This window comes from Dermacentor andersoni, chromosome 9 (assembly GCF_023375885.2).
Source record: "Dermacentor andersoni chromosome 9, qqDerAnde1_hic_scaffold, whole genome shotgun sequence".
Classification (NCBI taxonomy): Eukaryota; Metazoa; Arthropoda; class Arachnida; order Ixodida; family Ixodidae; genus Dermacentor; species Dermacentor andersoni.
This window is the reverse complement of record NC_092822.1, coordinates 61,455,602-61,473,527: the sequence shown is the minus strand read 5'-3', so window position 1 is coordinate 61,473,527 and position 17,926 is coordinate 61,455,602. Positions and strand designations below refer to the sequence as shown.

At 45.7% G+C, this 17,926-nt stretch overlaps 1 protein-coding gene across 1 annotated transcript; it reads left to right on the top strand.

The window, feature by feature from the left end:
- The first annotated feature begins 1,648 nt into the window (after positions 1-1,648).
- Positions 1,649-14,554, top strand: LOC129384174 (uncharacterized). The gene is made up of 6 exons (XM_055069382.2): positions 1,649-2,233; positions 4,187-4,278; positions 5,284-5,573; positions 8,005-8,333; positions 10,475-10,554; positions 14,034-14,554. The coding sequence occupies exons 1-6, from the start codon at positions 1,649-1,651 to the stop codon at positions 14,149-14,151; spliced, it is 1,494 nt and encodes a 497-aa protein (XP_054925357.1). The 3' UTR covers positions 14,152-14,554.
- The last annotated feature ends 3,372 nt before the right edge of the window (positions 14,555-17,926 follow it).

Here is a 17,926-nt window from a genome sequence, read left to right as displayed (position 1 = left end):
TTCTTCCCCCAACAAGGACTGAACATCACCGACGTCTCGCTCTGTGCGCGCATCTAGCTTGTAAATAGTGCAGTGAATAAACGTAAACGTTGCCTGGCTTCACCATTACGACCCGTGCGGCACATAAACATTGCACTAGGTTACACGTTGCATAAAAATGAGAATAAAGACACGTCGCATTATCTGCATATAGCGCTTAATTACCGTGATTTCAAAATAACTTCGCCCCACATAGACCCCGAATGCGCGCTGAATCTGCGCAATTTTTTTTTACCACAATTCAACGTCTGCCTTTCAACCCGCAAAGCCCAACATACCAACATTACTGAGTCGAGGTTTATGTCATTTAATCTTTATATAAACGCATAAACTTAATAGAAAGCACATGGTAGCGTTTTTGATAGCCTGGTACAAGTATTCAAATGGTCCCAGTTAAGCATACTAATTGGCTAGACACTACGCTGGTTCAATTTGCGCAGTTAACATTTGTTTTGTAGCAAAAGACGATCTAGACGGCCCGAAATGAACACAGGTTCTAATTTTTCTTGATGTCGATTGGTGTTTTAGCTTTGTGGGTCTAGTGACTTTTGGAAACATGAATGACGAAATAAAAGCTGCCTGCAATCTCGGCGATAACTTGCACATGATGGCCGTGCCTCTTTGTCTATGCACATAGAGCAGAGGCGCAAAAGTTGCAAAACGTTTATTATGCAACCTCCTGGTAGTGTATTGCAGATAAAATCCTACGAAACCTGTTCTAGCTGATGATTACTCGCACGATTATTTTGCTAACGGGGCCATTATGAAATTTCAAGGTATTCTGAGACATCCTGCCCCAAAATTACTCTAAAAATCCGGTGTTCTCAGGGCTACTGCGCCCGAAGTACAATATTTCTCTGCATCCTAAGCAACGGTTTCGTCATCCGCAATGAACGGCGCAATGCATGCATCGTTATAATAAATATGTGGTAGCGTGTTGAATTGGACTGGCTGGCATATCAGTTAACTCGAATGAAACAGCACCATGAACAGGATGGTTACGAGAAAACAAGAGTAGAGGAGGCAGCACTGTTTGTAGCGTTGTTTCCTTCCATTTCAGCAATAAAATGTATCCAGTAATGCTGTTTTTCAAGATCCCATTTGTTTACAGTTAATATTTTCTCTTGGTACGCTTTGGTATGTTTTAAGCCCCGACGTTTCTCATTGTATCCTGTGTTCATGATGGTTGAATCGTCATTACTTTGCCACCGCATGCTCCTATGCGCCTGCATGCTGCCACTGCGTTAGATCTGTACTTGTTTCGGGGTCTTAGATGTCACGAATATATTTTCTTGTAGTTATTTCTTGCCTGCTGTCGACTGTCTAGCTGACTGGAATGAATAATACTATTCATTTTTTCATCACCATGAAACCCCAGTGTATTCAGATTACCACTAACGAATTTCACTGACGTTGACGTCGACCTGAGTTGTTGTGGGGCGTACAACAGTGGGGAATCGGTCATGAATCGGGTGGGTAAGCTGAGCCGGAAAAACAAGCGAATTTACAACTTGTATGTTAGAAATTAAAAAAGTAAAGGTTTCGTGAGAGGAAAAAAGCGATAAGAAGAAAACGATGAATGAAATCAGGAATAAAAACTAATACCCGCATGCCACGACGGTTACGTACTTCATCCTCCTCTTCAGAATGTCCACAAAGCAGTAAATCATCTGTACCGGTTAACAAGAGGAGGCTGCCATCGGCCATCGGCACTGCCATCGGCATTCACGAACGTGGGGAACGCGCTCCCATCGCGTTACACGTGTCGCGCGAGCCAGTGCTCGAGACCTTCGGACACGTAGCCTGGAAATTTGTCCCCGGAGCTGATTCGTTCGTCTCGTCGCATGCAACCGACTCTGCCTTCCGAGTCAGCCAAGCTAAGCTCTTTTCAAGTTCGCGAGACCGCTCCCCCTTGTCCAGCAGCGACCACGGTGTCAGGATGTCCGCAATCACGGTGGGCCAGTTTACGGACCTCGTTGTGGGCCCGTTCGACATGGCGCACTACTCGGATTCGTCCAGCGAGAACCAGACGGACTCCGTGTATCGTTCGCCCAAAGCTCGAGCTCCCGCGCAGCGACCGCCGGCACCATACCTCCCCATGCTGCAGGAGCGGGTACCACCCTGGGCTCCTGGAACGCCTCACGGCAGCGTCGCTTGCACCGCGGTGTCGACGGATTTCGGAGCGCCATCGCCGGTAAGGGCTAGATTCCCTTTACGTACGCTACGTGCTCCCCCTATTTAACCGTTTGCGGCACTGCGTCTACAGTTGTGCAGACCTACTCGGAGAAACTAGAAATCGCCAACTAAAGGTTTCGTGAAAACTTTCTTTTATACCTGGCTCGCACTACACCCCGCGCCAACTTTTCTCCTTCCCCGTTGTGAGTGTGGGAATCTACAATCATAACTAGAGGGATCTTTGGTGCTGTAATTGTTCCTTTATCATGGCAATGACGGCTACTATGTCGATTTGTCTAATCCCCGCGATTGACTTCAAATGCTAATGTGCCGTTGTTTATTAGTCTTTTATCTATATAGATATACAATGAATAAAATTTTCAAACGTTGCTAGGTAATTAGTTTCTGCGTGCATGTATAATGATAGATAAATTGTTGTATTGAAGCACAATATTTTGTAGAAAATGATCAATTTGCAATGTAGCGGTACCATTTGAAGCAGAATGGTCGAGGTTTAAGCACATCGCTTATACTGCCCATGATTACCTTACTGGCTGAGCCGCCACAGTTGCAGCTTCCGCCGACACAAGTGCCAGAATTTCTGCTGGTAGCACTTGTACGAAATTCTATGTGGGCGAGAATGAATGACGCTGCCAAGAAAAGCACTACTGTCCTGACCAGAGTCCTTGCCTGACCTAAGATTGACGAAACAGTTTGATAAAACCAGGCCGCGATCCCCGCGTGATCTCATATTCGACGAATTTTCACTTTGGCGCACTGCTTTAGTAGACTCGTTCAAAATTGGTTTTAATGTTGTTGTGTAACAAGCAAGGATTAACACCCATTGTTTAACCATCAAGGATTTGCACTTACGGAAACACGGAACGTGTTTCAATCAATAGTTTGGCGCCGAGCAGTCGCACACGAATGCTCACGAATGTGTGTCCTCATGACAGCTGTCACCACTTTTGACAAACTCTTCTTCATATAACGCTCTCATAGGTACTTCTCGCTCCGAGGAGCGCCATGCGTAAGGATATATCGTTCCTGAGAGGAAAGCACCCGACGCACAGCGTTTAGGAAGATGGGCTGGCATGAATAACATTCTGTGTGAACTCGAAGAGACTTTTACAACTTCCAAAATTGCAATTTTGTACCGCAATAGTAAACGTAAAAAACATGTGTGCGCTTCCTTTATTTAAAACCTTCCGTCAGCTACTTCCCTTTCAGGAACGCTGTGTCACGCTGAGACGCACATGGCGTTCCTGACCGGAAAAGAATCCGGGCGAGCATCGTTTTAGGAAACGCACGCAAGACATACATACCCCCGTGTTCAGAAATCATCTTAGAATGAAGCTCACGCTTGACTCGATCTAAATGACGCCTGTTGCGAACGCGCCGAACGAAACGCGATGAGCGTCGTGGACACGTTCACTACAGGCGCCATTTCTGAATACGGGGACAAGTCTCTTCAGGCGCTGAGTCGTGCTCCCTAAAGGGCTGCAGAAAATAGCACATCTTCCTCTTCACAATCACACTCGAGCCTCTTCAATTAGCCGTCTTGGACGGCCTGAGACGCTGTATACGAAGCGCACATTGGCGGAAAGCACAAGGTCAGGCATTGTCAAGTACAGATGATCTAAGAGGCACAATGACGGCAATAACTGTTAAGTAGTGTCCTAGACATGGCAGCCATTTCGTCGCTTTCGGCACCTGCAGTACGCGAAAGCGTGGCCTTCGAGATAGTTTCCAATCCGAAGAAGCCCTCGCCTGAATATGACATGTAAAAAACCCCTGTTGCTTAGAGTTCCTAACTGTGGCGTGGACCCCAAGATTACACGTGAAATGGTGTAATAAGTTCAGTAGAGATAAGCTTGTTGACAGCGCATGGTGGCTAAAATTATCGCTATGTCACCTTTATTCCTTAAAGCGATACAGAAAGCCGATGGAAGTATCCCGTGTTAACGCGCAGGCTTATATGTGGACCTGCCAGGAGCTACGGCCCAAGCCGCCGCAAGAGCCTGCCATTCCTCGTCACGAGGTGGCTTTAGTGAAGAGCAAAGGGTAAGTAGGTGCTAGAGCCATGTTTTGCCGTCATGCGCGCTCAGTGTTAAGCGCGAGATAGGTGTGTCAAAATCTGCATGCCAACAACTTGGCCAAACCAAAGCACCTGACAAGTCACAAGGGCTTTTCCAAAAGGTTCACAGTTCAATGAGCCATCTTTCCAATACGCCGTCCGACGGATCGGATACATATGACACAACTGTCATTGCCACAGAAACGCGTGCCTCAGAATCACAAGATCATTCGAACGACGTGTTGCAAATATGGCTGGTTGTCCTTTTAAAAAACCTGTAAGCAAAACCTCTTTGAATCCCTTGGAAATTCGTTGAATGCGATTTTCGGCACACACTAGTCGTACGTAGAATATCACGTGCAACTGTGCTGCCTTTTGAACAGATCTTTAGTGTAGAAAACATTTGCGTGGCAGCTATTTGATTTTGTTGGACACTGTTTAAACCTGGTTGGAGGAGTTTATTCGTATGACAGTCGTATCACATACCGCATTCAAAAGTTTCTGACAAAATAGAACAGCAGCAGTGAAATGAAGTCATATTACCACTGTATTTGTGAAAGGCCTCATTGCTAAGCAATGACGTGAGTGCCATGCTGCTTGGCTTCCGCGAGCCAAACATGTTCAGCATGGAATAAGTGATCAGTTACATTTTGAAGGCTTTGATGGTCTTCCAGCCAAATAACGTGCTTTCTTCCATAATGGTTCAGCTTGTGCGCCCTCAAGCGTTCTTCTATAACCAACGTTGTACGAAAGCGAAATTTTTGTCCTCCAGCCGGCAGTACAGGCGAAGCTGCAATGCTAACTCCTACGCGTTTATCCTTTTCTCAAAAACCCATACTTTACTTGTAGGTTCCGCGTCGGGAGAATGACATAATATGCCTTTGCAAGATTTTCCCTCCTGCTTGTGAGCGTTTGCAGAACTGGCTTCTAATATTACAAAGTTATATAGTAAAACCACATTTTCAATTCGATCCTCAATTCGGGCACGCCAGCTACGACTTGCTGTGCCGCCTGGCGGTCGCTACCACGGTTCTGGTCAAGGTCGCAGTCCCGGTGGTTGTCGTCTTCCCGAGTGTGCCTGGTCGCGTCAGGAACGACGTGGCAACCGTCAAGGCTGGAAACCTGGTGCTCGAGGGTGCAAATTCCGTGGCCTGCAAAAGCAACGTGACGCCGTGCACCACGTGTTACTCGACCCACGCGACACCTGCTGCTGTCACAGGAGCCAGGGGCGGCGGGACGATCACGCCACAGGGAGAGGCGCGTCGCTGCAAGCACCGGGGAGGTGAGTGAGACAAAAAAAAAAAAGGGATAACCTGCATCAGGGACGCAGCTGCAGCGGGGTACGTGTAACGTCTTGCGCGTGCTGCAAAGGTATGGCCACTATGGTGTGAAAAGGACGTAACCAAATGCAAAGGTTATTTATCCACGCAATGTAAAGCTTACATACACGATTTATGTTGCAGCTAGTGCGCGTCTCACGGTATAATTTTGCAATTGTGTTCGCTGCCTACTTGTAGTGGGTCCGTTTGTATTGCAGAAGGTGCTTGGGCACGGGATAGGAAAATGATCCCCTATTGGTGGTGTCCGAGACTGCACCACGCCACTCAAATGCGGTTAGAGGTATGTAGGTTAGAGGTATGCGGTTAGAGCTCCAGCGCTTGCGCTCCCTTACACACGGACACGTTCCGCCTTCGTCAAAGGGGTTGGATATCCCCATGTCTTTCGCTACCCGAGTCTCTCCACGTCATTTATAGAACCTGCGCGTTGAACGCAGGGGGCCACAGCCGAGCAAGCGGGAATTTCTGGAACAAACTGCACGTTTGCAAACCTTATCTCCTGATGAGCACTGCTTTGAGTTTGAATTCTGCCTACTATGGCATAGTCACTTCCCAAACGTGACCACTCCTGGTCGAATCAACTAACTTACAATGGAGTAAGAACACACTGAACGCCGAGCCAGAGGCTATGTTTTTACCTCCAATTGCACCATGTATGACTCGGCAACGAAAGCATTCGTGCACGCGAAACATGCCCGATCGGGTAACCAGATCAATGTAAGACGCGTGGGCAGTACGGTTCCAAAGATATAAGTGATAAGAACCCGACACGTTTTCCGTACATGCGGTTTTAGCAAACGATCCCCTGGTAGGACCCAACCAAAAAACGTGTCCCATAAAAAAAAAAAAAAAAAATTGACAGAACCCATTTCATGATTGATGTCGGTAATGCACTTAACATTGAAGCGACATAGGGACACTAGGTAATGCCGCTATCGAAGCACCTTATGTATGAGGCGTGTACTGCAGCGGAAATTCTCTGTCGAGCTTTCCTGTGAACACAATGCGCCATGTAGCGCCACCTACAGGGTAGCCAGCCGGACTGATAACTGGCTAACCTCCCTGTCTTCCTGTCTATTCCTGCTTCCTCCTCCTCCTCCTAGCGGCGCCGCCGCAAAGCCTGCGCGTGACCTCCGGGATGCATCATGCGGCAGACAGGCTCCTCTCCTGTGCTTTTTTTTTCTAGAGACGCTGAGCAACGTAGTGGAGTTGCCGAGTGGTCCACGGGTAGCCTGCGAGACGCGAGAAGCAGTGGGGCGCCGGTTAGTGCGAGTGCTGAGCATCGTTTCATCTCTGGCCGCATACCCAATGGCACATCACTGAAGAGAGCCACATACTTGGTGCACTCGTGGTGCAGCTCACTCAAGCGTTGGCGAGAAAGACGATCATCGAAAAGCAGCACATAACCTAGTGCATTTGCGGAACAGCTTGCTAAAGCATAAGGCTGCTGCCCCTGCGGAACATCCGTGAAGTGGCTTCGATTCTGCCCAGCATGGAATAGATTTCAAAGCTTTTCGAATGGTGCATTCGTCCGGTGGAAATCGGCTGGTAGAAATGCAGCCTGCTGTACTCCGCTAGAGCACGCTGCTTCCCACTGAACACGCTGCACCCCCTATAGGGAGCACCGGATAAATTGAAAGGATATTTTTGTCGTTGTAGAGCGGCACGTCCTCAGTGACGATTGCGTAGTTTCCGAAGTTGGCATTAAATATGTTCATTGCAGAGTGGCAGAAACCCAGTAGTCCGACTGGGTATCAGAGCTGCTAAAGAATAGTACAAACCGAGTGGCACATACGCAGTAGTCCAAGCAAGCGTGGAAGCAATCAATTGAAGGGCGGTATATACGTATGCGGCATACCGAGACCCACATCCCCAGTGACCCATGTCAGCGTCATAGAGGTTCGTCGAAAAGCGGCACATCAGTACACAGTGCTACATACCTAGTAATCGAAGTCGGTCCGACGGTTGCTTTCTAATCATGCTTCCTCAGCACAGGAGCCCAACGCACTGCCCATTCGACCGTGGACTACCTAGAGATCAACGTTTGTCGAAAATGAGCTAGAAACCTCGATCAATAGACAGCTAGGCCCCAGAAATTGCTTGAAGTGGTGCACCGTGGTGCATTGTGACTTTGGTGTGATCAACTCCCGGCCGCGGCGCCCACAGTTGAATGGGGGTGAAATGCAGAACAGGCCAGTGCACCATTCAATGGGTGCACGTTAACAAACCCCAGGTGGTCAAAGTTAATTCGGAGTCCTCCACTATGCGTGTCTCATCAGATCGTGCTTTGGGTGCATAAAGCCGCGGCATTTTCTTACTGCATGCATTCGCGTCACTGCTACGCAGTCACCATCATAATTGTTTCCTCCTGCGCAGGTACAGGCCAGGGCTGGAAGGCGAACCTCTCGTCGTCGTCGTCATCGTCGTCGTTGTCGTCGTCATCGCAGTCATCGTCGTCGCTGTCGTCGTCGTCGTTGTCGTCGTCGTCGCAGTCATCGTCGTCGTTGTCGTCGTGGCCCGCGACGACCGGCACCACGTGGCAGACGTCGGAGCACCCAGGCTGCGAGGTGCCCCGCGAACCGCTGCTACGCGACGTCGGCGGCCTGACGACGCAGAGGCAGCGCACAGTCGCGACGACTCCCGCAGGCACGCGGATATCGGAGGACGCTGCTGCCACGGCGGGCTCGTCGACTTCGCAGGCACCGGTACTGGTTGATTGCTTGCGAATTTGTGCGCCGAAGTTTCATAGATTATCCAACATGACACCCGTCTTAGCGCAATGCATCTCCTTATTGTGACTATTCCTCGCTCTGTATATTTATGTGTTCGATTGTACATGTGTTGCAATTTTCAAATTTGTTAATGCTATTTTCCAGTGGTTTATGTGATTTTTATGGCTCTTTCTCGTCAACACAAGTCTGATTTATGCACGATACGTAGATAATGTACATACTGTTCTCTTAAATAAACTTTTGTATTTCCTCGCTGAAAGCACCTGTGGTGATACGGCGTCAAAAAAGAAAAGAAATGGGTATCCCGGACACAGCCGCAAACGAAGTGTAATATCGAGAAATTAACGATAACCTCACGATTTAGAGCACTTGATTGATTGATTGATTGATTAAACATTGCGCGTATTATATAAATATGTTTCTGTTCGTCATTCACGTATAGACAGTTAAGACGCAACTGCTTATCATGTCGGTTATGTTATAGTAACTGAAAAATAAACCTTGTTTTTCATACCATGGTTAGACTCTCAAAGTAACATCTCCATTGTGTTGACGGGGCAACCGTTTCCCGATATTTATTGAAGTAAAAAGCCATTTTCTTTCCCTAATCGCAGAGATGAAGCTGCAAAATCACTGCTACATTTGGCTTATTGATGACGCATTGTACAGTTTGTGATCGTACAGCAGCACTGTTGAACACGTCTACGGTGATATTCATAGAGAAGTTATTTTGCATGTTACGACCGAATTCCTTACTACCATTTGTATTTCGAGCACATCTACAGCGAACGCTCCTTGCAGCGAAGAGCCCTACAACAAATTTGCCTCTGCAGCGGGAAATGTAACGGACCTCGAGGGCTAATTTCCAACTTTACAACGTAGTACGTACGCATGTAGCGGTGCCACCGCAGCGCGTCGGTGCACGTAAGAAACGACACCATGCGGTAGATTGCGGGCATCATTAGCCACGCCCCCCTACTTCTACCCCGTCCCCTTTAATTGACGTCATGATCTATTTGGATCGTCAAGGCTACCAAGGACGGGGATGGAGGCGAAGGTCGACGAAGGCAGCGGTGAGCCTGCCGACTAGCAAGCGATTTTGACGACGCTTGCAATAGCGGTGTTCAACGCGCCACCGCTGTAGCTTACGTCACTTCCGGATTTCGCCACTGAGCCCGCTGCGAACCTCGTCGCCATAGCGACGGCTGCCAGTGGGCACATTTCATCGAATTAAGTTTTCAGAAGAAAATCAACCGACTTACTCGAGCAACTTATGAACCCATGCTAAAGTATTATTTTGCCGAACCTGCTTAGCCTGCTCTATAGTGAGCTGCAGGCATGGAATGACTTGTCTAACGAATGATTTCGGAGGTCGAGGGCGCTTGGTTAAAAAGGTGTTTGGCTGTATTCCAAACACACTTTATGGTTTTTAGCAACACGGAGAGCGGTGGCAGTTGGTGCATGCTTGATACGCAATAACTAGTGGTAAGCACGGTATACAAACAACATGTTGCAACAGAACTGCACGGTAAAGAAACAGCATGACGAGACAAAGCTGGGCAGGTTTGAGCAGTTCGATTTTTCTTTTTCTGTTTATGTTTTTGATTCATTGGCTTTTTCCTACAACATCACGGGTCCTCCTCGTCGTCCGTGGTGACAGTGGTCTAGCCTTGCATGCAGTTATTGGTCGATTTTACTTCAGAATGTAAACAAATATTTACATGATTAGTTCAACGATTACTTTGAATGGAATAAAGGAGCAATAAAGAGACCAAATAAGCTGCGCTATAGTAGTAGATTGCATTCGCATAAAAATAAAACTGTTTTGAAATTCTTTACTTCATACTGAACTAGTGGAATTGTAGATTCAGTGTGAAATTAAATGAAAATTTCTCCTTCATTTTCCCTTCCATTATTCAACTGATTGGCGCGGAATTTAACGAAGCAGTTAAAAAAAAATCTTTGTCGCTCACAGTAGATTTATTGCTTCTGTTTTCAGTACCTTTAAAGGCAATGCGCAATATGATGATATGAGGGTCTCAGTACGATAATAGCATGTAGCTGCGTGACCGATATGGAGTTGGCTGACTTGGTTCGTGCCTACATTGTTGCAGGAGGCGATGGTGGCAGCTTCCAGCTCCGTTGTGGCTTCCAGCGCCGGAAAGACCGAGTGCGAAGACACGGGCCGTAAAAGGTAATCTTATGTTGATCACCATAGTTCGAGAGCCGACGAGAAAAGAGAAAAAAAAAAAAAAAAAACTTGTCGAAACTGCATTAGATTGTCAAGCACGTGATAGCGACTACCTGGGTTTGCCCAACGTACACCCAAAGCAAAGTTAACGAGGGGACTCAAACCTGCGACCTTGTGTTCATGAGTACAACGCCCATGCCACGCAGTCAACCTGCAAGGTAACAGCGAAATACTAGTTTAGACCGATTAGTTAAGCTAGCTCTCTGAGAGGAAAGCAGATATATATAAGAATTTTCAGCACGCACAATTCTTTTTGAAAGGGCACTTTACAAGCTAGCCTGGCTTAATTAATAGAAGTACTTCCATAAATCTGGTCATGATGGCTTTGAGGCTCTCACGTTCTGTTACTGAACGCGAGCTCGTATCACTTGAAAGGTAGCAGTACTAAAGCTAAAAGTCAGATTTCGTGAGAGGTTTTTGTCTCAACTTATGCTTATATTAAGCGAGACCTCTGAATGTTCGCCATTTAAGCTAGTAACTATATCGGCTGCAATACGTGCAGTGCATATTAATAATACCGAAGCATGTCTCCTTCACGTGAGTCACCATGCGGCCGCATTAAATCCTTAAGTGCATAAGACCCCTATAAAAACCTATGACCATAAGGAATCTCTCCGCGGTATAGCCCAGTGGCTATGGAGCGACACCACCGAGCTCAAGGTCGCGGATTCGATTGATCGCATTTCAACTGTGGCGAAACGCAAGAACGCTTGCGGTACTTAAATTAGAGGCGCGCGTTAAGTAAAACAGGGCGGTCAAGATAATTCCGGAGTCTTGCACTACGGCTGCCTCATAACCAGATCGTGGTCTGAACTCGTAAGATATGAATTTAATTTTTAACGTGATAACGTTATATTAAGATATAAGCAACCATCACTATAGCGTCATATACTAATTAGCGTAGAAGTTTGTAGTTTATTTTTCCTAGAACAAACTCGGGGCACAGGAGTCACTTTTGAACTGGTATTCAGTAGTTCCTACAATGCATGAAAAAATATAATGCATTGGTATATTTGCTAATATTTATTACCAACTATTAGCCGGCATCCACATTTGACACGTGATTGGACTGCTGAAGTATACAGCGGAGGGCTGGGCGCGTTGGGAACGTAGTTGAAAAGCATTCTAGCGCAGGCAGACTAAAACAATAGGCAGGTATTAACACCACGATAGTTCGCACCGTGAGGTCAATGTCATCCGCATATTTCTGCCTGGCTTCTTCAGCAACTAACAGGCCCAATTTAATAAAAACGGAGTAATAAACGGAAACTTTAGCTTCGGGCCAACTCCGATGTCTCTTATGGGGCAACCGCTGCAATTCTTTTACTATGGCATTTCAGAGAGAAAGTTCAACTCTAGCAACTGGTTGAAGATGTTCTATTCAGGAATTCGTTTTTTTTTCGAAAGAATTTCCAAAATTGATTTTTGAATATGATACAACCACGATATTTACAAACCTGGAACTTTGTGCCTGAGAGAGATGCCGCGTGCAATTCTATAGAATGCATTAGTCAGCGGGTATTTCAAGCAGACAAGTGTGATTTAGGAATAAAAAGCTCGCGTGAAATTCTTACAACGTTTACGAGTGTATTGCAAAGGTTCTACTTGCACCTTAGTTATTTGAACCCGCCGTGGTTGCTCAGTGGCTATGGTGTTAGGCTGCTGAGCACGAGGTCGCGGGATCGTATCCCGGCCACGGCGGCCGCATTTCGATGGGGGCGAAATGCGAAAACACCCGTGTACTTAGATTTAGGTGCACGCTAAAGAACCCCAGGTGGTCGAAATTTCCGGAGTCCTCCACTACGGCGTGCCTCATAATCAGAAAGTGGTTTTGGCACGTAAAACCCCATAATTTAAATTTTTTAAATTTTAGTTATTTGATTAAAAGCGCTGTGGGACGCATCAACTTTGTCCATATTAAATATATTACGGGGCACAGTTTACAGAAGTGTGATGTATCCCGTTTACTGCCGAGTCATATCAGTAAATTCTATGCACGAGTTCATTGTTCTTGTTTCCAAACTAAAATTTGGTTTATAAGATAGTAGTAAACTAACCCCCGCTTCCCCCACCCCTACACCCTCTACTCCCTACAGTTGCTATATTGTCGCCTACTTTAAGTGGAGCAAACCTTATCAAAATTCGCGCAGTAGTTGCCGAAAAGAAATTCTCCATTTAATTGATTTACATAAACTTCCCTCTCAAGCGCACTTGTATAAAAATGCACACCGGTAATTTTTAATGCCAATACGAAAAGCTAGCGCGGGCTTTGAATTCTTTCTTTTGCTTATTTTCAGCTCTGTCTGGAAGTAGCATTGCTGTAAACAAAATTTGCAGGGGCTATACTTGCAATAATTGACGACGCCTAGAAACGTTAGCACCAGGCATCCTGTTAAAACAAAACACCTGACGTCGCATTTACCTCTTGCCGATTCCGTAAGTTTGACTCATATTAACGTCGGACTCCGCTCTACTTGAGACCTGCTGCTTTAGCTATTACTTTAAGCACGCTGCATCATGCTTTACATTACTGCAAGAACAGCGTATTCTGTGTTGCATTCAAAATGCGCGGAATCATAGTAGTCTTGCCAAATATATCTGACGTCCCTGAAGGCTGGCGCTACGTGCTCTGTCATTAATGTCTCTCGGTTCAATCCTACCGAAAACGTCTTTCATCTCCGTGAACATTGGCTTGCGCATCATTTTCAAGAGTGGACGAAAATGCGCGGCCACGTCATATGTTTACGGCTAAATACTATCGTTTTCATCAACTCTTGAGGCATTGATATCGCTATGTGCGACACAACGGTAGTATCGCCTATGACGAAGACGGCCAATCAAGGCCAATCAATCATCGTTCTGTGGGATCCCATTCGAAATGATCAACTCAGGAGCGACTCGGTTATTTTTATTCATGTTTAGGTAAACAGGAGGTTTCGCATGAGCAAAGATTGCCATTGTCTCATTGTCCTGGTGCATAGAGATGACTCCGTGTATCAATGCTATTTCTTCCGAAAATTGGTAAGCTACGGCTTGCCGATACTGCACTCGTACCCTCTTCTTGGTGACCTCCGTAAATAGGTTAGACCAGGCAGAAGTTACAGGTGTCGAGCACTCCGTGACGACACATCGGCCACATGTAGGTCACATGCAGACCGGTACCGGCGGTACCGGCCTACATGTGACCCGGTACGGCGGCGTACCGCCGGTACCGCCGGCGTTCTGCTGAAGGACTGCTGCAATGACGGGCTACGTGGAGGTATAATTTTGTTATTGTGTTGTGTTGTAATCGTGCTTACTATTTACTCTTTGCTAACTTACGGCACACACCGGCCCATTCACGCCCTGAGGCATACGGGCAAATGCGACCGCCGTAGAAAGTGCAGCTATAATATCTCGTCTGGCACGTCTGACATCTGCAGGGGTGGTGCCTGCCGGCATATCGCGGCCGACGGTTCGCCGTCGACTGCTAGCCTCAGCGCGTCATCCGTTCTCGGACGTCCAAGCTGGAGCGAAACTGCGGGAAGTCATCTCCGATGAGCAAGGCATATGAGCTGCTGGAACGTTTCAAGAAGGCTCGGGCCTGCAATTTAGAGACGTCAGCGTGCGCAACGACGAAGATTTCGAACCTCCTGGAGGAAAATACGTGTACCAGGCCATTCTTGTTGACGTGGAGCCTGGCAGTGCGGACGCATTGTTGTCGGGACCACGTGGACAGCATTTGCGCCCAGACAACTTTCGTGTTCGGCCAGAGTGGCACTGGCAGCAACTGGGCACAGGGTCACTACACTGAAGTTGCTGGATTGGGCTAAATTTTTGTTACTCACGATATCTTTGCGTGATGTGCCTAAATATATATTATCGGTTTATCTAGTGACATACCTGGTCTCGTCTGTCGATCAGTGTCTCCCTGTTACGAGTATCTATGTTGAACAGTATGACTACGTGTTATACCGAGCGTTTTTTTAGATCACACACTTTTTAAACATTGTGTAGCATAACTAGTCATTTTTACTGGATTACTCCCAGCAGTGGACATCACTTGCACGAGAAATCGGAATGCATAATCGACTAAGCAAAATCATGGTAATTAGGTTTTTAATTATATGACGCCGCATATTTTAGGTACTAGCTGATGAGTTTGGTTTGGCTTCGATTATTCAGACGTGTATACATATCTCCAGATTACGACCACGCCGGTACTTCCGGCGCTTTGCGGAAGGATGGCTTCAGCGATTTATGAAGGCACGAATGTGGTGTAACTAGTATTCTTTTGTTATTCAAGCAGAATAAATGCAAGCACAGCTTCCAGAGCGTACCTATCAAGACCGAGACGGCACTTTCATCAGAAATTGAAGTGGTATGATCTGTTATGAGACTCTGTACTTTTAAGTTCTTTTGAAAATTGAAAGAACATATGTCATCTGATGTTTTGATGAGTTTGTATTGCGTTCATCATGCCAACGAGATGAGGCAAAAGCAAACATGCCGAAAGTGTATCCTGACGACGCCTACATCCCGCGGCATGAGAACGGGACAGTAGTGGGCTCGGCGATTGCAGGCATGTTCACTTGTAAGAAATCGTATGATCCGCACGGGTATCGAATTGCGCACCGTAAAACTTGTGGTAAAGAAACACTATAGTATCACTTGCTTTTTTTAAACCGCCGTTTTATGCACCCTAGTACAAAAGTAACTGGAACGCCCATGTGTTTCGCTGCGCACTTTGGGGATGAATGTGTTAGAAACTGGTGCCACAATGAAAAATAATTGCAAGCCAATACGCCTTGTGAACTCGCCGGCTGCAGTTCGTAAATTAGAATATGTACCGCAATATAATTCGTAATTTGTCCATTATGACTTTTCATTGCTCGCGAATGTGCGCCTCTGCGCAATCTGGATTAACCGCTGGAAATATGCTATTTGCCATAGGCGATTTAAAAAATTATTTTCTAAATCACCCTGTATTGAGATCTTATAGCTGTGGAAGTTTCGAAGAGAAAATAAAAGCTTAAAATATCGACGCTAAATACATGGGCACTTCGTAAGACGCTGCAACGATGTAAATTATTGCACGGACATCAAGGAGTATAGTTGTGTTGCTTGCAATGCAAAGCCAATAAAAACAACAGAACGGTCAATGTTTATAGATATTCAAAAGATTACAAGCCTAGTGATTTAATCCAAGCAGCTAACGCAAGAATACCGCTTCAAGCGATTTAATCCAAGCAGCCAACGCTCCGATCCCGTATGACATCCAGCCAATCACGTATGTTGCCTGGGTCCTCCCCGCTGAGCTCAACAAGACGATCGCCGAGGTTCTACAGACACGAAGGCGGCGAGGAAGGCAATTTTGCAGCAGCCAAGCGAACACCTACAAAGACCCACCGTGAGAACGGCGGATCCGTTGCTTTGCACTGACGCAGACCACAAGGTACAGCTGGAAAGACCAATAAATATTCTTGCAGAAACCATTGATAATCATTGCCAAACGCAAGGTTAGTTTCTTTTAAAAGTTCTGGAATTTCGCTGAGTATTGAACACGCAGCTAGATGTCCGGACAAATAAGGCAAACAACGCCACCTACTATTTCAATTTAGCAATTAAGACTACCAGCCGCGGTGGTTGTTCACAGGACATGAACAGGGTCGCGTCTGTCCAAGTCGGCTGTATCACGCATGTTCTTTTGCCGAGACGCAGAAGCACGTTAAAAACCCCAGGTGGTCAATATTCATGCGGGTCACACGGTGCCAGAAATCACTACAGTGTACCACGTTTTGATATACATCGCAGATCAGGTAAAATTTACAACAAGAAAGGTTCCCTGATGCTTTAATATTGAAAAAAGATTACAGGGTCTTTTAAGATCTCTCCTAAGAGGTGAACGGTGAAAGCCTACTCTTCCTCCTGTTATCATTCGCCTCTTTCTCTTTGCCTCTTCTCTTTCTCTTCCTTCCTTTAGTTATTACTGCTCACTCCTGAGCATTTTCAGTAATTTGTAATCAATCGTGGTCATTATAATCTTTGTTGGACATGTTGGTCATATCACAATCATTAGTAGTCATTACAAGTAATTTCAGTCATCATTAGTCATTACTGAGTATTTTAGTCATTTCTAATTAATTGTAGTCATTACAAGTTGTAGTTTGACATATTGGTAATTTCGTAGTCATTACTAGTCATCACAAGTCATTTCAGTCATTATTAGTTATTACTGCTCACTACTAAGAATTTTTAGTCATTTGTAATCAATTGTGGTCATTAGAAGCCATCGTTAGACATGTTGGTCATATCATAGTCATCAGTAGCCATAAAAGTCATTTCAATCAATCAAGTTTATTTTCATTCTGTCAAAGATACAGAAAGAAGGACTGTGACAAAAAGCTGTTTGTCAGAACAGCTTGACTAGGTCACAGCCCCATAGAAAAAATTCAGTCATTATTAGACATTACTGGTCATTACTAAGCATTTTTAGTAATTTCTGATCAGTTGTAGTTGTTACCATTCGTCGTTAGCCATATTGGTCATTTCGTAGTCATTAGTAGTCATGACAAGTCATTTCAGTCATTATTAGTCATCATTACCCACTAGTAAGCATTTTTAGTCATTTGCAATCAATTGTGGTCATTACAAGCCTTCGTTAGATATATTGGCCATTTCGTAGTAATTAGTAGTCATTAAAAGTGATTAGTAGTTATTATTAGTAATTAATAGTCATTATTAACCTCAACCAATCTCTATTATAACGTTACCATTCACTAAATGTCACTATCAATAATTTTCATGATTTAATCTGTCCTTAATCTGTCTTCATATGGCATGATGACGCTTCGGTGGACACGCCGGCGGTCGGGTCTGCTGACACAAACTTCACCACGAGCCTCTAAAGGGTTTCGCCTTAATAGATTTATGAAGACGCGAATGTGGTGTAACTAGCTTTTTTTTTGTTATTCAAGCAGAGTACACGCAAGCACAGCTTCCAGAGCGTACCCATCGAGCCCGACACGGCACTTGTACCACGAGTTCAAATGGTATGATCTGTTATGAGACTGTTCTTTAGTTCTATTAAAAATTGTAAGAACATTTGTCGTCTGACGTATTGATGAGCTGGTAATCCTAGCACTCGCCCTCACTTCCAACATGGGCCAAGTGCCGTTGCATGATTAAGTTTCAGTCAGGGGTTGTCTACACGCCAGTTAGAAAGAACAGTGCAAAATTTTAAATATATTACGTTGTTGTGCGCATAAACAAGGCAGTGCCTGTTGTACCAGTGTCGGCAAGCTGTGGATAAAGCTCCCAGGACTATGTTTACATC